We start from the raw sequence: 17,758 nt of genomic DNA, 5'->3' as shown, positions 1-17,758 counted from the left end.
CCCGCGAAGTATGGCGACGGACGAGAAACCAAGGGGCTACGCTGCGGTCTTGCTGGACTGGGATGACGAACGCGGTCTCCGATATCGCAGATCCGTGGTGGCTTTTTCGACCCGACGGGCAGATCACGGCCCACTCCTTTGTGAAGGGACTTCATGGCGGTCGCGGCGGTGGAGTTTGGGAAAAGGTGTGCGTGGCGCCCAACACCGTGAGTCAACTGGCGTATGTCGCCGTCTTCCTTGGTCAAGTCCAGACGGATCCGTTCATCCAGCGCTGCCTCGCCAACATCCGCCATGGCGTGGTGGTGAAGTTGCCACGATGGATAATACCCCCGAAATGGAAGCGGCACCGATCCCGATGAATTGCGAACCGATTCCCAACCAGCGCCAATTTTTCCGTTAACTCCAAGAGCGCGCGGGGGGGGATGCAAGCTAAACGAGCTAAGGAATAATTCACTGCATCTGAGGGATGCTCACAATACGATTGTTTTCTAATGCAAATGTAGCCATCTCAAGCAATTTCATTGTAAATGTTACGCGAATGTCGCTCTAATGCAGCGTGTCGATGTCAACTTGAGGACGGGCTCCATACGGTGAAATGCAAGCGCATGGGCGATGTGCGGCTCCTCAGTTCGAAGACGCTCTCTCCACCGCACATTTGACAACATTCGCGATGGCGGACAAGCACAAGTTTGCGTTCCTGCAGCCGTGGCGAGAAGTTCTCGGCGAGTGCAAAGCGCTGCACCACAACTCGACGTCGTGGACTCGCCCGAGTTTCGAGCCTCCAACTTGCCAGTGCACGCTTCGCTGCGGTGCTGGCCGTCGCTGCCCAAGGGCTACGAGCAGTTAGCGGGTAGATGCTCGATCCCGATCCCGTTCCCTGCCAGTCGACGTGATGGGGGGGAAGTTGCAGCGGATTCGAGAGGCCATGGAGCTCTTCAACGTGCTGGCGACGGTGAGTCGACCGGCGTTTCTGCAGTTGCTGGCGGACTTTGTGGTGGTCGCCGACAACTTCGACGATCTGTACACGCCGGACTTCATGTTCGTGTTCCCAGTGTGGGAGTGCTACTTGGTGGGGACGGTGGGGTCGGAGGATGTGGTCTCGGAGGGGGCGACGGTGTCGTGGGGGGCTCTTTTTGGATGTTCGGATGACCCGAGGGAGTATTCGACTGAGTTCTGCGCGGGGATGCAGAGGTTAGAGGACATGCGACGTCAAGTGACGGGGGTGCTGTGTGATTTCATGGGGCGACAGGCGACGGCGGAGTGGGGCGAAGGGTGCAACGTTATCGAGTGGACGGCGGAGCACGTGGCCATTCCGACGAAAGGTGTCCAAAACGCAGCGAGTTGCAAGGTGGCAGCATCATCGGTGGATTCTTTCTCGCGGACATTTGGATCACTGCTGGATGTGGATGTCCCAGCGGTTGTTCAGCTGTGCGCTGTATCTGATAGCGCTAAGTTGATGAAAGCGTGGGAGCACCAGCCCCCGAACTCGGATGCAATGACGGTGGAGACGATGAAGCCAAGGTTTACGGCGCCTGGAGGAGCGAATGTTGCCGCTGCACTCTCTCGAATGAATTTGGCGGCTTTCCGAGTCAGTCTGGACGAGATTGTGGGCATGGAGGCAACGGGAGATGCCACATCCAGTGCTGGTTTCCTGTTGAGTGGGCTAGTGTGTGGTCGTTCACTTTGCGAACCACCTGAGGGTTATCCCTGTGCCTCTCGACTCTCAGGACAGGGGCAGCTTTCAGACTTGCAGGTGACTTTTTCGAGTAGCTCATGTGCAGGACCTGCTGGATTCCTATCTGCGATTACTGAGGCCGTGCCAATCCAGAAGTTGACCTTGAACATGGGAGTTCTCAGCGACCGTATCCCGTGGCTAAACGAAGTGCGCTGGGGGTGGTTGGCGTACGCGTTGTGGAGTGAAGCCACCAATTCATCCGTTCAATCGGCAAGGCTCACCAATATCCACTTGTCGGCCAGTACCGTTGCCTCCGTTGCTACAGCGATAACAAAGTGCTACCCTCCATCGACTACACCAGGTATGGCTTCATCGACGTCAAGGAAGGGACGAACCTCCGACCTCGTGGATTAGATGAAAGTGGTGACAACAACAGCTTCGTGCTGTCTCGTGCTTGCCCCTTCCGCGCTCGTTATGACCCTATCGTAATGGGGGACCGCGCTGAAGTGATAGTCCCTGGCTATGGAGTTTGTGATCTCGAACTCGGTGATACAACTCGCAACTTCACTACAAGTGATATTCAGTCACTTCATCGGGGCCAACACTCCCAGGGGTTGCAGTGTCTGTCCCTGGAATTCTTTCAGATTGAAGACCCCAGCTTGGTGCCGGGACTGTTAAGATCGATCGGTGGAAATCTGCGCTCGCTCAAGATGGGGATCTTTTGGAGTGGCAGGCATCGCAGCTTAGCGCTCGATGCGGTGGCAGCCGCCTGCCGTCATCTCGATGAGCTTCACCTTACAAACTTTGACGTGGTTCTTTCATCGCACGAAGGACTCGACAACTGGGGGCTCCGAAAGCTCACTATTAACGGCTCCGACGCGATCACTGGTTTGGCTGACAGATTGAGAGATCCCGGCTGCCGAATGTCTTACCAGCTTGAAGTGCTGGAGATCTCGGTGCCTCGATCAATTCAACGTCGAGCGGCGTATGCGGACACGTTCGCATCGCTCAACGGCGACTACCTTGCCGCCGCGAAGGAGCCTTTTCCTTCAAGATCGAAGGCTGCGATGATTAGCGTCATCGATGAAGGGCGTGCTGTGAAGCAGCCTGCAAGAGCTGTTCACCGCCTGAACGAAACCATGATGGGCTTCGTTTTCGAGTTCGCGGCGACGCCAAAGCGTCGAGTGGTTTGAGTAACGATGTAGTGATCTAAGTGTACCTGTAGTGACTGTGTTCTACGTAGTGTCAACGTTTTTGGCGTAAATGGATGTTCCCGATAACCTCGTGATATTTTGTTTGTACGGAGAACGTGGCTACATGTACTGTGCAGGTTGTACGGAAGTGAACCTTGCTCGTAATCTGCTCTCCACGGCGCCCTGCTATCACGATCTTGACGCAGCTGGCTAAAAACCTTCGGGCCTCCTCGATTCGTGCGTAAGTAAGCGTACCGGCTCAACCACGTTGAAGCTTACGCCGTTCCGATCGCTGATTGGCCGAGTCCGTGCGTAATCTGCATGGTGGCTGATGAGCTTCACCCTACCTGCCAACTCGACCTCATTCTCCAACACTCTACCAACCTCTCAAGCCACAAACTCGCGCAACCAACCTCGTGCACCATGTCGAGCAACAACAGCAGCAAGACGGTTCTCGTCACGGGCGCCACGCGCGGCCTCGGTCTCACCTTCGCTCAGTACTACACCAAGGCTGGATGGAAGGTCATCGGCACGGCGCGCAACGTTGACAAGGCCAACGATGTGAGTGTTTCCTGCCTTGAGGTCTTCTCGCCATCGTACCAACTACTAACTCGATATACCTTGCCGACAGCTCAAGGCGCTCTCGCCGTTCAAGATTCTTCAGCTGGACACGAGCGACGAGGCCTCGATCATCACCATGGCCAAGCAGCTGAACGGCGTCCCCATCGACCTGCTCATCAACAACGCCGGCATCCTCGAGCCAGGCTCGTACGCGAGCGTCTCCAAGGACTCGTTCATGCGCCACTTTGAGATCAACTCGGTGGGGCCGTTCCTCACTACGCGCGCGCTGCACGCGAACCTCAAGCTGGCCGCCGACGCCAACGGCCTGGCCATCGTCGCGTCCGTCACGAGTCTCCTGGGCAGCATCCAAGCGAACCTGGACGGCGCGCTCGGCAGGCCGCTGCAGAAGGTCTACTACGACAACCACAAGCTGCCGAATGGCGAGATCTACAGCTACCGCGCGTCCAAGGCCGCGCTCAACATGATCAACGCCAACCTGGCCATGAACCTGCAGGAGGACAAGATCGTCGCGGTTGTGCTGCAGCCGGGCTACGTCAAGACGGACCTGACGCAGCACAACGGCGTGGTGCTGCCCGAAGATTCCATCGCTGGTATGGCCAAGGTCATCTCGGGCCTCACCCTGGACGACACGGCCAAGTTCTTTGACTTCCAAGGACCTGAATTGCCGTGGTAGAGCAGAGTATGAGATATACTCTACCGCTCAGCTTAGTGGCTAATGAATGATGTGTGTGCTGCTTTATTCCAATTTAATCTTGCTGACGTGCTCTACACCGCTCTACCAGGGCATTTCGCGCCCCTTGAAGTGGTAGAACTTGCCGGTGTCCTTCATTGTCACCTTCTCGATCACACTCGTCATCCCTCGCACACTCTCGTCCGTGCGGACGTCGCCCAGTCCACCAGTCAGGTCCGTCACCACGTATCCGGGGTGAACAACGATCGCAGCGATGTTGTCCTTCTTCAAGTCAGCCGCCAGACTCGAGTTCACCATGTTCACTGCCGCCTTACTCGCGCCGTAGCTGTAGTTGTCTGCGAACGCTTCGCCCCCGATACTGCCCATTTGCGAGGACACCGTCACCACGAGAGCTCCGTCCTTGCCGTTCTTCTCGGCGCCGAGCTTGAGGTTCGGTAGCAGCGTGCGCGTCACGAGGAAGGGGCCCACCGTGTTCACCTCGAACTGCCGCATGAACATGTCCTTGGTCGTCGTCTCCAGGCTGCCGGCCATGTAGATGCCTGCATTGTTGATCAGGAGGTCAATGGGGACCCCCTTGAGCTCCTGCACCGCCTGGGCAATCGACGTCTCGTCGGTGCAGTCGAACGACACGACCTTGAATGGAGACAGCGCCTTCAACTACAGACGCTCAGTAAGACAAGACAAAGGGAGTTAGAGAACAGTTCTTGTCTTGAGTGGAGGCGGAAACAGACGCACCTTGTCGGCTGTGTTGGCGCTGCGAGCGACTCCAATGACGTTCCACCCAGCGGTCGTGTAGTGCTTGGCCAACTCGAGGCCGATGCCGCGAGTGCTGCCAGTGATGAGGACGGTCTTGGGGGTCATGGGGTCTGTGGTAAACGGGGAAAATTGTCAAGTGAGGCGAGTGGAGACAATTGCGATCTGCGTACATGTGATTGCCAGCCGACAAGGATTTGTAATCACTCGTCGGGTAATCTGCAGTTGATGAGTTTGTGAGCTTTTCGTCATGGGGAGATTGGTCGTCTTGCAAGAAGGCAACAATACACGTACTCTACCTTGGTGCTGCTGACTCAGCCCAACCGCTGCCTGGAATGGTATTGGTGCAAGTGGTATAGCGAGCAGGGGTGGCTACACGCTCTGGGCACAACCTGCTCGCGAGAAACTGCAGGGTGAGACCGCTCTCATGGCTGACGGGTTGCACACTCGGCAGCGCGGCGCCAATCGACCATGAATTCATCCTAGCTGCCCGGAAGCCCTGCCGGCCCGCTAGAGGAACGAAGAGTATTGCACCCGAGCTTCAAGTCGAAGCAGGAGTCTTCTCCAGCGCGTTCGTGCCCCCAAGAAATTTGCTGCGTGGTGTCTATAGCGCCGCAGGATTCTCGTCCGCATGGAGCTACACTTGCAGCGTCCAGCGTCCGGCGAGCTCTGGACGGCAACAACGACCTGGCCGTTCAGTTTGCCTTCTGCCGGTGGAGCGTCTTTCTGCATCGTTGGTCACGGACGCCCCCCGTCAGTTTTGGTTTACCAGGAGTCTTCCCCACCCCATGTTCGTGTGCGCTGGACGAGCAGCGCAGCGCCGCGCGCAGCTCAACACTGAGCCCTGGAACAGCAGCGATGAGGAGGAGGACGGCGTGCCACACGGAGCTATGGCTCAGCCTCGAAGCCGCTTTGACCCACGCGTTGTGCGATCCCGAAACTGCGCCAACGCCAAGAAGGCGCACCGCGCGGCCCTCCACCGACGGTCGGAGCGCGCTCGGGACGAGGAGAGGCGACGGCGCACCGAGGAGTGGGAACGCACGCTGATGTTGGCGCGCGCGTCGCGGGTCGTGGCTCGCCACAACGCTGAAGCCGGGGCCTTGAGGCTGGTATCCACGTATCACAAGATGCTGCAGCACGGATACTTCGCCATGGACATCGGACATCCGAGAACAATTGAGATCCAGGACTTCGTGGGCTCGGTCCTGGCCGAAGACATGATCACCCCCGAGTTCATCGGCCTGAAGACGTTCATGCAGCAATGGGACTTCCTGTCACGATTCCATTCCGAAGTTGACTTTCGCGCTGATCGACTGCAGCTCTTCCCCATGGAGGGGGCTGCCAAGACGTACCCGAGCTTGGCTGGACGAGATCGAGATGAAGCGGTCTACGTGGTCAAAAGCACGGGCACGACGACGCTCAGAATTTCGCGCCTGACGATTGAGAACATCTTCCCACACATTCTCAACGACGAGCAATTAGTGCAGCACCTCATCGGCAAGACGTACAGCTTCAACTTTACCATCTTCTCACACGTCAGCGCGGACGGGGTGATCTTCCAGATGGAGTCCCGGGTGGATCTCTCGTCAACGCTCATGACACTTGTGCAAGACCGCGATGCTGCTACCAGTATTATTCGCAAAGCTGCGATCCTGCCCAGTGGGAACCTGTCATTGCAAGACGAAGTGCGCGATTCACAGAACACGATCGCGAACAGCTACCTGTAAGGACGCAGGATGTTTAAAAACTGCCGCAAAATAGGTCAACAGGCCAGCAAACGTAATGTCAAGAGCACCATTAAACGCACCCATGCATAGCTGGAGTCGTATTTTCTTGTTAGGAAGCCTCGCGATTCTTTCACCACAGGTAACGAACGGTTGGCGTCTAGCACGTCAGGTAGAGATTGGTGTTTGAGAGCAGGTAGTCCAGGAGCTCGGCGATCGCGCGAAGCGAATACGTGGCGAGCGGCATCTGCATCACAAGTCGGAAACCTCTGGCAGATCTGTCGTCCGTGTGCACGGTGCACGTGTCCAGGTACACCAGGGTTCCGTCGCACTTGAGCTTCAGCGGGTTGTGCGGCGGGATCTGAAAGAAGTAGTGCAGCTCTTGCTGCTGTAGAAGAGTAGGCGAGGACATCAAGTAGCCAACAGCGATCTCGGCCACAAACTCATTCGCGCCGGCGACAGATCGTCGGAACATACGAACACTGCCTGAAATGGCTTCAGGTCGCGAGGGATCGCGGGGCGGTAGCATACAGTACTCGATCACGTCTTCACCGTTACAGTGATCGCCCTTCGCCTTGGTATCTTTCAGAATGTCCTCCAAGATTTTCAGTGTGTCATCGACAAAGACAGCGTCCTCATGTCTGACGTTAGTGGGAGCAGCATTCTTCTCCTTGCTTGTTGATTGCTGCTGGCGCTCGGCTGCCTGCTTTCTGGGGCCAGCCCTCTCATCTGGAGTGACGTCTTCACTCATCGTGATACAGCTACTCAACAGCGTGGCGTTCTGGCACATGTGGCGATGGATGCGCTTCCAGTGCACTCGCTGGCAATCTCGCGAGCAATACTTGACTGCTTTGCAAGCACCGCAAGCTGACAGCTTCTCACCCGGATACGCTGGATTGCCGCAAGCAGCGCACATGGTCCCGTTCTCCATGTACTTGTTGTGTCTAAGCTGGCACAGCTCAAAGCCAAGCGCTTGGGATGTACATGTCAAGATGTAAATCACCACGTCCTGGCCGTAGATCTCACCTTCCATGGGCACAGCGAGCGCACGTCTGTCAATGGCTTCCAGCGGGGGAGGACGACGCCAAAACACCAGGATTGAGTTGTCCGCAGCGGCTCCTTCGATGGCTTTCGATACGTCAAACAGCGCACTTGATCCTGCCGGAGGCGAGCTGTGATTTACACGTAGCGTCCAGCGCTGATCAAGGACTGTCTTAAGTGTGAGCACTGTCTGGTTGGAGGTGCCTTTCGCTTCTGTGATCTCGAGAATGGCGCCAGCGAAATGAAACTTGGGCGTAGCCAATTCTTGCAGATTACTGCTTTGCGTCGGAGCGGAGTTCGTGACGCTGACCTCAGTCTTAACCATGGGTTGCGGGGCCGGGGCATCTGGAGCGGTTGTCTGGACGCGCTTCTTTCCCTTGCTTTTCTTCTTTTTGCTTTTACCCGCGACGGCATGGCGAGATTGACGGTGAGGTTGCAGAGCATCGAAGACCATACGATCATCGCAAAGCTCGCAGACGACAGTACGGCGCGGGCACTTGGACAACTTGTGGCTGAACAACTGGGTAGGCTTGATCTTTGTCTTGCAGAATTCGCACTCGATCATGTTCTGGGCCATGACGCTCGCAATCACGGACGACTCCATGTACCCGTTCTTCTTCATGCCAGAGCGGAGAGATTCCTTCGCGGTGTCAAACAGAACCTTAGGATAAAAGGCAGGAAAGCGAATAGCAACCGACTCCGCCATCTGCCCGAGTTCATGATACACAGTAGCCATGGCATTGTCGTACTTCTTGAAGTACAGCGCTCCGATAGAATAGCACGCGTCTGGTATGAATCGCTCGTCGGGGGGATTGCTGTCGACGTATTCCTTGTAGACAGACAGTGCCGGGTCAATCATACCCAGTCCGATCATCGGAGCAGCGAACCAGTAAAGCCAATCCGGTTTCTTTTCGATGGCTAATGCGGCTTCAATTGAGTCCATGGCATCATTGTAGCGCTCGAGCGTCAAATACGCGGTGCCTAGGTAAAAGTGGAAAGAAGCTTCGTTCGGATGCATCTTCACGCACCGTTTCCAGTGAAGAATGATGTCTTGGTCGCTCATCATCTCCCACCTGCCAATCACGTACGCGGCGTCGATATCTCTCGGATTAATCTGGAAGCTTACAGCAGCTTCCTTGAGAACCTTGGCCAGCAATTCTTTTGGACCGACGGCAGTCGTAAATACGCTCTTCGGTCGTTCCCACGTCAAGTCTGCCTTCTTCATATCTCGCAAGGCGCCTTTAATGTCACCAGTGGCGAGCAGTCTCTCCGCACTTTCAATAAGTTTCTGGGATGCAAGGTACTTGCAAGCTGTAATACCTCCGGCCTTTGCGCGAGCTTGAATTTCAGCATCAATAACCGCAGAATGTGGTCGGTAAATTCCCGCTCTCCCAAAGTGGTCGGATGAAGATGTAGTGCTGGGTGTGTACGAGCTGACCTTCGTGATCTTGATCTCATCTTCGTCGTCAGTATCTACACCGACGCTGAAGTCCGGGCCGCTGTCGTAACCTTTTTCGTCCAAGTAAGCGTCGTAGAATTCCTGAAAGACTTCCTTTCCGCGCTGTGAGACGGCAGGATTTTTCGAAAACTTGTTTGCAATGTCGCCTCCTCCCACAACATGGACGCCCACGTCAGCAAAATCATGCTTCATCAACAGATCTGTGATCCGGTTCTGACTGGCCGTCATTGACCATTCTCGAGCTTGGCTTTCATCGCGTCTCCCACCATAGCCCTTTTCGAATAGCTGCGCTAGGTACTGCTGCGCTTCAGGCAGGCCATGCTGTGCTGCACGCGATGTCCACATTCGTGCTGCAAACGCGTCAACAGGCGTTCCGCTACCTGTCGAATACGCAATAGCCACATTGTACTGCCCCACGGGGTAGTCATGTTCTGCTGACCTTAGGAAAAAGTGGAATGCCTTTTTCAGATCAGCTTCCACGACAGGAGCCGGGATTCCGTCGCGATAGCACACGCCCAGCTCGTTCTCCGCTTCAGCCACACCTTGATGCGGGAACACACGGTTTCCAGGCGGTCTGATAAACGGACGCAACGAGGCTGCCTTGTGAAAGCACTCCATCATCTTGTGAGGATCAGCTGTAAGCGGTATACCCTTGCGCACGCTGCTGCTGTAAAGCACACCAAGTCGAAACCACGCCTCTGCGACGCCTGCCTCACCAGCTATGCGGAGATTCGTCATGCCCTCTTTCACCAGGTCATCGAGCGGCAGTAAAGCTCTAGCTGGAGTCCCAATGCTGTCAGTGATCTGAAGAAGTGCTTTCGCCGCTACGACGAGATTCTCCATTCCTGCCTGGTACATTTCAAGGCGACGAGACCCACGCGTATGGACCTCGATCCATTTAGCTGGCACTTCCTGGTAGTTGATCATCGGCACCAGCTCAATCTCCGGCAATGCATTCTTGGCCTTGTTTTTCTTCTTGTTCTTGCTCTTGTTCTTACCAGGTTTCGCTTGTTCCGGGGCAGCTTTGGCGGCCGCCTCTGCAGCTGCTGCATTTGCAGCCACAACGTTTGCTCGTTCCTCTTGCTCTTTCCTCTTCTTCTCCTTCTCATACTCCTCCTTCTCTTTCTGGATCATCGCCTCGGCAGTGCGCCGTCTACTGAGCAACGTCGCATCTTTCGGGTCCAGCTCGAGTCCTTCAGCACAGATCTCCTTAGCCTCATCGTAGTCCTTCATGCCCATCATCGCCTCAGACAGCAGCCTGTAGTACTTGACGTTCTCGTAATTGTCGGCATCCAGCGCGTCCTCGGCGTCTTCGCGCGCACACTCAAAATCCTTCAACCTCAAGTAACACATGGCTCTGTTGCCAAACAGCACTGTCTGGTTCGGCGCCACCTCCAGCGCCTGAGAGTACGCCTCAATAGCCTCCGTGTAGTTCCCCTCTTTAAAGTAATCATTGCCAATGAGCTTCAGATCCACCCACAGCGGGTCTTCGTTCTCGTCTCCGTCGTAGAGATAGTTATGCTGTAAAATCTGCTCCAAAGAGGCCGGAGGGGGTGTCGGCTCCATCGACACCGGGTCCACGAGCCCGGACTTGGCCTCCTTCACCCCGATCTCCCTCTCTACCTGGTTCGAGGGCTGCTCTGCAGCCTCCGCGGCCGCCTGCTTCCTACCTAGAGGCGAAAAGGACAGCAGCTTGGTCACGAGCTCCTTAATCTGCTGGCGGATGAGCGCGTTGCACTCGATGATGTCCGCCAGCTTCTCGAACGTGGCGATGGCGTTCTCGTACTGCGCCAGCGTGAGCTGGCTCTGGTGCGAGACCTTGTTCCTATACAGCAGCGCGCGCTGCACCACGGCGGGCAGCTCCGGGTCCAGCCCGAAGGAGCGCAGGTGGCTGTGCCAGTGGCGCCGCAGGTACTTGAGCTGGAAGGACAGGTCCGTCTGCTGCTCGGGGCTCAGGCCCTCGGCGTCGGCGTCGGGCTCGGGGCGCCGCCGTCGCACGTGGCGCGACGTGTTGTTGCGCTCCTGCTCGGCGTCGCTGCGCGCCACGCGCTCCTTCTGGAAGGCCACGAAGCGCACCAGCTCCGGGTGCACCATGCTCATGACGGCCTGCAGGCAGCCGGCGGCGATGGCGCCGCTCGCCAGCGACTCGATGGACGCGTCCGCCATCGACAGAGTGAATGCGCACTTGGACGTCAGGATATACTGATGTGGGATTTTGGGTGCACCACATTATCGCTACTTAACCAAATGATGTAACGCGGAAGTAACATTGAAGTTGGAGACTTGGAGCGCAAGAATGCACTGCACTTGGCACCAGAGCAACCTCGTTCTACGAACTCGACATAGGTCAGGTTATCAGGCCGCCTACTCTGCTCTACCAGGGCAACTCCGGTCCTTGGAAGTCAAAGAACTTGGCCGTGTCGTCCAGCGTGAGGCCCGAGATGACATTGGCCATACCAGCGATGGAATCTTCGGGCAGCACCACGCCGTTGTGCTGCGTCAGGTCCGTCTTGACGTAGCCCGGCTGCAGCACAACCGCGACGATCTTGTCCTCCTGCAGGTTCATGGCCAGGTTGGCGTTGATCATGTTGAGCGCGGCCTTGGACGCGCGGTAGCTGTAGATCTCGCCATTCGGCAGCTTGTGGTTGTCGTAGTAGACCTTCTGCAGCGGCCTGCCGAGCGCGCCGTCCAGGTTCGCTTGGATGCTGCCCAGGAGACTCGTGACGGACGCGACGATGGCCAGGCCGTTGGCGTCGGCGGCCAGCTTGAGGTTCGCGTGCAGCGCGCGCGTAGTGAGGAACGGCCCCACCGAGTTGATCTCAAAGTGGCGCATGAACGAGTCCTTGGAGACGCTCGCGTACGAGCCTGGCTCGAGGATGCCGGCGTTGTTGATGAGCAGGTCGATGGGGACGCCGTTCAGCTGCTTGGCCATGGTGATGATCGAGGCCTCGTCGCTCGTGTCCAGCTGAAGAATCTTGAACGGCGAGAGCGCCTTGAGCTGTCGGCAAGGTATATCGAGTTAGTAGTTGGTACGATGGCGAGAAGACCTCAAGGCAGGAAACACTCACATCGTTGGCCTTGTCAACGTTGCGCGCCGTGCCGATGACCTTCCATCCAGCCTTGGTGTAGTACTGAGCGAAGGTGAGACCGAGGCCGCGCGTGGCGCCCGTGACAAGAACCGTCTTGCTGCTGTTGTTGCTGGACATGGTGCACGAGGTTGGTTGCGCGAGTTTGTGGCTTGAGAGGTTGGTAAAGTGTTGGAGAATGAGGTCGAGTTGGCAGGTAGGATTGAAGCTCATCAGCCACCATGCAGACTTGTCCTGCGTAAACTCGGAGCGATGGTGATCCAAAGGCTTACGCACGGACTCAGCCAATAACGGGCGTAAACTACAACGTGGTTGAACGAAAGTTGTTGTGCAGTAGGCAGCGGGGGTTTTCTTTCAATCAGTAAATTCATTCCAACGATGTCCAAGGAGGTGTACTACAGGCTTGTCGACGAGCAAGGCGCTTTGTTGCCGCCTGCCGCTGATATCGACGATATCGAGGCGGTACTTGCAACCACCTCGACAAAGGTCGCAGTTCTCCGAACTCGCATTATCAACAACTCCACCAGCGTGCTAAAAGACACAAACATTCACGACCTGTCCATCTACACATCAGACTCGGCGCGCCGAAGCAACACCCCGCTCGACACAGGACAGCAGATCGGTTCCTATGGCGACTCAAACAACCCGCTGATCGTCGTGGTCGCGTCGAAGGCGTTAGATGCACTCGTCCCCGGTATGGAGAAGCTGGAGGTGCAGATCGATTCTGCCGAGTTTCAGCTTGATCAGTTGCGGGCGAAGGATGGCACATTGGTCGATACGCCTACTCTACACAAGCTCTGGGCTGATTTTGGTGAGTTCCCGTCGAGCTATTACGTCCGTAAAGAGGAGCAAATGCTGTGGACAGTGATTAAACAGCAGATCCCGTCACTTGACTTCGTGCCAGTCGTGATTCTGGGCTCTCATGGCGTAGGCAAATCGTGCTTCTTGATGCTGTTGGCGGTTCATCTTGCATGCGTCGCTCACCGGAAGGTATTGGTGATTCGTCGTGTGAAAGGGAACGGAAGAGGTGAAGCGGTTGTGCTGCTGAATGGTCCGAATAGCGTCACCCTACCTGATGGATCGACAAAAATCCCAATACAGCGAGCTATCAACCTGCCTTTCGAAAACATATCAAGGATCCGAAAAACCGATGGGCTTCTTGTATTGGTTGACGGATTCACAGAATACGAGATCAGAATGAGCAGACACCTTAAGATGTTTGATATCTTAGCGACGTCCTACCAGTACGATCGAAAAGAGAATGATCCGTCGCAGTTAGTGGTGCTCCCTGCTTGGCGGTACGGCGGTTTGGAGCAATACGCGCAACTCAATCGAGCTTGGTTGGACGCGGCAGGATACGCAAACATGGGGAACGGAGCGACAGTGAAGCAGTTGGCGGCACAACAGTACGCTCTGAGTGGAGGCAGCATGCGTCTATTCTGCATGGATCGAGCGCAGTTGATGGACAGGATCACTATGGATTTCCGGCGAGTGGCCGCAACGCAAACATTCGCGCTGTGCACGGATTTTAGAACCGATCCGTCTGAGCGACTTCGCCGTCATTACGTGCTGGATCCGAATAACCCGGACGATTATACATCTACATCGGCCTGGTTCATGTCGGTGGATTCGGCGTATGTGCTGAAGGAGTTGGAGCGCTGCCTTGTTCCCACGGAGAACCACCTTGATTTCTATTAGTGTGCGGCACGCATCGGCGACGGATTTCAAGGCATGACGCTGAACTCCTAACCCGATGAAGCTGCCTACAGAACTGAGTCGCACTTGCGTCTTGGAGGTGACTGCAGAAGATGAAGGGGATGGCGAAGGAAATGAAGTCACCTAAAGAGGAATAGCAGAGAACTATGGGCCTCTAGGATTACTCGACATTCCTGTCGACATGTATTAAGATGAAGGCAGCGCGTACCAATCGCAGTCAAGAAATGTGTCGACTCGATGTCGCGAACTTCTATCCATGGGACTCACGTCATGTTTGAGTTGAGTTCTCATTCTGCGTTTTGCATTCTACTCAGCAGCCAACCAACACTCCCTCCCAAGCACCACCGACAGGCTACAATAATCCCCACCGCCGACTACAAGCTCTTCACGCCGCTGAAACTGGGCGACAACCTCGAGCTGAAGAACCGCATCGCACTCACTCGCGGTCGCGCCAACGCCGACGGCGTGCCATCGGAGAACAACGAGCTCTACTACGAGCAACGCGCGGGTGCTGGTCTCATCATTTCGGAAGGCACCGCCGTGTCGGAGCAGGGATACGGCTGGTACCATGTCGCGGCGTGCTACACCGACGCTCGTGCTGAAGGCTGGAAGCGCGTGATCGACCGTGTTCACAACAAGGGCGGCAAGATCTTCATGCAGATGTGGCACATCGGTCGTCAAGGCCACTCGAGCTTCAACAAGAAGGGCGAGATCGTGTTGGCATCGGCATTACGCTGTGAGAGCGGCCACACGCGCGATACCGACTACGTCGTATCCGACTACGAAACGCCTCGTGCGCTGGAGACAGAGGAGATCCCGAGCATCGTTGAGGACTACCGCAAGTCAGCTCTTGTTGGAGTAGTGGAGGAGAGCGGAGTCGCTAGGTATCCAAGCTTGTACTTGCTCAGTTGCTCCATGATGTACGTGAACATCTCGTAGTTGTCCTCGCTGCCCATGCTACCGAAGCCGCCGTGAGGGGAGAGGCGAACGCCGATACGATACGATGGGAACACCTTCTTGACCCGCACGCTGACGGCATTCGACGCCAAGACTGCGTTCAAGGGCGTTGTTATGGCCAACAACAACTACACGCGCGACACTGCCGAGGGAGTTGTGCGTAGCGGAGCCGCCGATCTTGTGGTCTTTGGTCGTCTGTACATCACTAACCCCGACCTGGCGAAACGATTCCAGAACGACTGGCCGGTGGAGCCGATGGCTGGTCACGGGGCGTACTACAACTCGGCTCTCGGCGGGAAGCTCTACAACGACTAGCCGGCGTACCAACTCGAGAATGAACCCAGGAACTACGTAGATTGAGAGAGCGCTGAGAAGAGGAGGCCACTTCTCGTGCGCAGATAACCACGATGAATGAAGCGACTATCAATCGAGTGTTGCAGTGGTCACATTCATAAACCTTACTTAAGTATCCGTATACTTATCTAGAAATGCCCAAAAGCATCAGCTTCGTATCCGTACCGAGCTTGCGCTGGGTTTCTCCAGCAACTATGTCCATGAAGAACCACTCTGTGCTCGGAGCTGCTCCAGGTTCGTTGGGTGTCATCTGCACAGGCCCAAGTCACGAGCGCAGCCAAGTTGAAGTGGTAACAATTGACGATTTCGATCCCAAAAGATGTGAAGACGCACATCCTGGTCAGACTTCGACGCTCGACGACCAGCGACCCATGCAGACGCCTTCAAGGCAGGCGCCGACGGCGTCAACAGCGTCGCCGACGCAGCAGAAGTTGTTAACCTCAAAGCGATCACTAATGCTGTCACACGCTGGAAGCGCAAGGACTCGGACCTCGGTGAATCCGTCAATCGGACGAAGATCGATTGTAGAAACTGCGCAACATCTCAGGTTCGTTGACCCCTCCTGAACTTCTCGCCGCGCGTAGCGTTACAACAGTGGTCTTGCGGTCTCCAGCAGATCCAATCGACGAGGGAGGTTGCAGCCTGTAGAAACATTTGGATGCTTGCACAACTCCCTGACCCTACGTTCTCCTTCTTACGCCTTGGTCTCGTCACACCTCCGCCTTGCGCCGCTACGAGAAATTCACTTTTGAATCCTCCGTCGAGAGTTCACACCATCGACCGGATCCCACCAGTTCAACTGGTACCTTCACGCTCCACTTCACCCCAACCAGCATGGTCCACTTATCCCACGTTACCAAGGCCGCCATTGCGCTGCTGGCACTCCCAGTCCTCGCCACTCAAGCTGGAACAAGCACCTGTGAGGTCACCGACTCCGACGCCTGCGCCATCGACTCGCTCACGGCCTCCACCGACGATGGCAGCGTGCTCATCTACCCGGGAGGCGACACGCGCTGCGCCTTCGACGACTACACGGACAGCGTGACGACGTTCGCGTCCAACTCGACGTACTTCTTCCAGGTGTTCCCTGCGGCGGAGGCGAGCAAGAAGAAGCTGCTGCTCTTCTTCCAGGGCGGCGGCGCCTGCGTCGACAAGTACACGTGCGACTTCGCGCTGCAGTGCCAGCTGGGCGCGAGCTCGCTCATCACTACCAAGGCGTCCGTCACGGACTCGGGCATCATGAACCGCACGCTGGACGGCAACGTCTTCAACGACTACAACATCGTGTACCTGCCGTACTGCACGGGCGACCTGTTCGTGGGTAACAAGTACCTGGAGCCCTACGAGAGCGTGTACAACCAGGCGCTGGGCAACAAGCAGTGCCTGGGCCAGGACCAAGGCATGTACATGAACGGCTACAACAACACGATGGCGGTGTTGAAGTGGGCGCTGGCCAACTACCCGGACCCGGAGCAGCTCGTGATCGGCGGTTACAGCGCTGGGTCGCTGGGCGCGCAGATGTGGTCGGCGTACGTGGCGAAGACGTGGGGAGTGGAGTCGAAGGGCACCAAGTTCCAGGTGCTGGCGGACAGCTACGTGGGTGTGTTCCCGGAGCACAAGACTCCTGCCAGCGAGCTGATCAACTACTACGGCGGGTGCGGACTGGTGGGCTTCCCCGATAGTATGGCGGCGGAGTGTGAGGCCGAGACGGCGACGGTGATCGAGATGGTGAGCTCGTTGATGAACGAGGCTCCGAGTGCCGAGTGGCTCTTCATCGACAGCATCGCCGACAAGACGCAGCGCAAGTTCTACGAGCTGGTGTTGCTGGGCATCGCTGGGTATCCGTTCACGAACCTGCTGCCGGCGGACGAGTTCTACGGCAACATGACGGAGATCCTGGACGCGTACTCTGCGTTCATGAACGTGACGCGCTTCAACATCGATAGTGACCAGCACGTGTGGCTGACCGGTAATACCTATGAGAGCGCGGAGAGTTTGGAGGGTGGATATCTTGGCGATATTTTGAGTTCTTGGCTCGCACACCCCTCGACTCCTGAAGCTACGACGACTACCTCGACGTCAACACCCGAAGCTTCTACTGCTGCTGCTCCAACGCCGGCGCCGACTACAAAGCCAGCCCCCACGACAGTGTCCGCGAAGACCTCTAAGCCGCTTGCTTTCTCGCCACAAGCTCAACAACTGCAGGAGCTGAAGCAGCTCATGTGCTCCCTTTTGCCCCACTTCAACCTCCATGCCCCTCTCTGCTAGATCGAATAGCAGACAATAACATGATTTCTAACTGAGACGTTTGGTCCAACACCTGAATCGTGAATCACTTTCGTTGAGTCGAGTGGAAGGTACTGGATAATGCACCCCGAAAACGCCCCAAATCCCAAAGTTTTTCCCAAATGATTTAAGACCATGGGAACGTTTTGGATTTAGGACAGAATAACCTTCAGTATGAAAGAGCTGCACAGGGCGGACACTCGCGCGTTGGCTCTCGTCTGCGGATTTAGCGACGGGTCTG

At 56.4% G+C, this 17,758-nt stretch overlaps 9 protein-coding genes across 9 annotated transcripts; 6 read left to right on the top strand and 3 right to left on the bottom strand.

Moving 5' to 3' along the window:
* Positions 1–10: 10 nt before the first annotated feature.
* PHYSODRAFT_334727 (hypothetical protein) lies at positions 11–2,868 on the top strand (the record flags this gene model as incomplete). The annotated part of the gene is made up of 6 exons (XM_009532019.1): positions 11–46; positions 123–302; positions 629–809; positions 885–1,658; positions 1,728–1,902; positions 2,001–2,868. 6 exons carry the CDS (start codon positions 11–13, stop codon positions 2,866–2,868), a joined length of 2,214 nt encoding a protein of 737 aa, XP_009530314.1.
* Positions 2,869–3,260: 392 nt separating this feature from the next.
* Positions 3,261–4,190, top strand: PHYSODRAFT_354921 (hypothetical protein). Its single transcript, XM_009532018.1, has 2 exons — positions 3,261–3,429; positions 3,500–4,190. Exons 1-2 carry the CDS (start codon positions 3,292–3,294, stop codon positions 4,121–4,123), a joined length of 762 nt encoding a protein of 253 aa, XP_009530313.1. The 5' UTR covers positions 3,261–3,291; the 3' UTR covers positions 4,124–4,190.
* On the bottom strand, positions 4,172–5,002 carry PHYSODRAFT_561779 (hypothetical protein; the record flags this gene model as incomplete). Its single annotated transcript, XM_009532017.1, has 2 exons — positions 4,172–4,798; positions 4,877–5,002. 2 exons carry the CDS (start codon positions 5,000–5,002, stop codon positions 4,226–4,228), a joined length of 699 nt encoding a protein of 232 aa, XP_009530312.1. The 3' UTR covers positions 4,172–4,225.
* Positions 5,003–5,784: 782 nt separating this feature from the next.
* PHYSODRAFT_512302 (hypothetical protein) lies at positions 5,785–6,621 on the top strand (the record flags this gene model as incomplete). The annotated part of the gene is made up of 1 exon (XM_009532016.1): positions 5,785–6,621. The coding sequence occupies one exon, from the start codon at positions 5,785–5,787 to the stop codon at positions 6,619–6,621; it is 837 nt and encodes a 278-aa protein (XP_009530311.1).
* A 157-nt stretch (positions 6,622–6,778) lies between these two features.
* Positions 6,779–11,284, bottom strand: PHYSODRAFT_334723 (hypothetical protein; the record flags this gene model as incomplete). The annotated part of the gene is made up of 1 exon (XM_009532015.1): positions 6,779–11,284. The coding sequence occupies one exon, from the start codon at positions 11,282–11,284 to the stop codon at positions 6,779–6,781; it is 4,506 nt and encodes a 1,501-aa protein (XP_009530310.1).
* Positions 11,285–11,483: 199 nt separating this feature from the next.
* On the bottom strand, positions 11,484–12,354 carry PHYSODRAFT_354920 (hypothetical protein). The gene is made up of 2 exons (XM_009532014.1): positions 12,187–12,354; positions 11,484–12,116 (listed from the first exon to the last, which is right to left on the bottom strand). Exons 1-2 carry the CDS (start codon positions 12,322–12,324, stop codon positions 11,493–11,495), a joined length of 762 nt encoding a protein of 253 aa, XP_009530309.1. The 5' UTR covers positions 12,325–12,354; the 3' UTR covers positions 11,484–11,492.
* A 546-nt stretch (positions 12,355–12,900) lies between these two features.
* PHYSODRAFT_512474 (hypothetical protein) lies at positions 12,901–13,902 on the top strand (the record flags this gene model as incomplete). Its single annotated transcript, XM_009532013.1, has 2 exons — positions 12,901–13,266; positions 13,306–13,902. The coding sequence occupies 2 exons, from the start codon at positions 12,901–12,903 to the stop codon at positions 13,900–13,902; spliced, it is 963 nt and encodes a 320-aa protein (XP_009530308.1).
* A 288-nt stretch (positions 13,903–14,190) lies between these two features.
* On the top strand, positions 14,191–15,192 carry PHYSODRAFT_257267 (hypothetical protein; the record flags this gene model as incomplete). The annotated part of the gene is given in 3 exon segments (XM_009532012.1): positions 14,191–14,840; positions 14,860–14,891; positions 15,032–15,192. 3 exon segments carry the CDS (start codon positions 14,191–14,193, stop codon positions 15,190–15,192), a joined length of 843 nt encoding a protein of 280 aa, XP_009530307.1.
* An 873-nt stretch (positions 15,193–16,065) lies between these two features.
* On the top strand, positions 16,066–17,499 carry PHYSODRAFT_334720 (hypothetical protein; the record flags this gene model as incomplete). Its single annotated transcript, XM_009532011.1, has 1 exon — positions 16,066–17,499. One exon carries the CDS (start codon positions 16,066–16,068, stop codon positions 17,497–17,499), a length of 1,434 nt encoding a protein of 477 aa, XP_009530306.1.
* Positions 17,500–17,758: the final 259 nt, after the last annotated feature.

Source organism: Phytophthora sojae (assembly GCF_000149755.1).
Source record: "Phytophthora sojae unplaced genomic scaffold PHYSOscaffold_6, whole genome shotgun sequence".
Lineage (NCBI taxonomy): Eukaryota > Oomycota > Peronosporomycetes > Peronosporales > Peronosporaceae > Phytophthora > Phytophthora sojae.
The sequence above is the reverse complement of the archived record's forward strand: the minus strand, read 5'-3'. Positions and strand labels throughout refer to the sequence as shown.

What these genes read in the sequence shown, in the direction of transcription:
- PHYSODRAFT_354921 (XM_009532018.1), top strand. Translation starts at nt 3,292, where the DNA reads ATGTCGAGCAACAACAGCAGCAAGACGGTTCTCGTCACGGGCGCCACG. An exon ending in ACGTTGACAAGGCCAACGAT is followed by an intron (nt 3,430 to 3,499) that starts GTGAGTGTTTCC and finishes CCTTGCCGACAG; the next exon opens with CTCAAGGCGCTCTCGCCGTT.
- PHYSODRAFT_354920 (XM_009532014.1), bottom strand. Translation starts at nt 12,324, where the DNA reads ATGTCCAGCAACAACAGCAGCAAGACGGTTCTTGTCACGGGCGCCACG. An exon ending in ACGTTGACAAGGCCAACGAT is followed by an intron (nt 12,117 to 12,186) that starts GTGAGTGTTTCC and finishes CCTTGCCGACAG; the next exon opens with CTCAAGGCGCTCTCGCCGTT.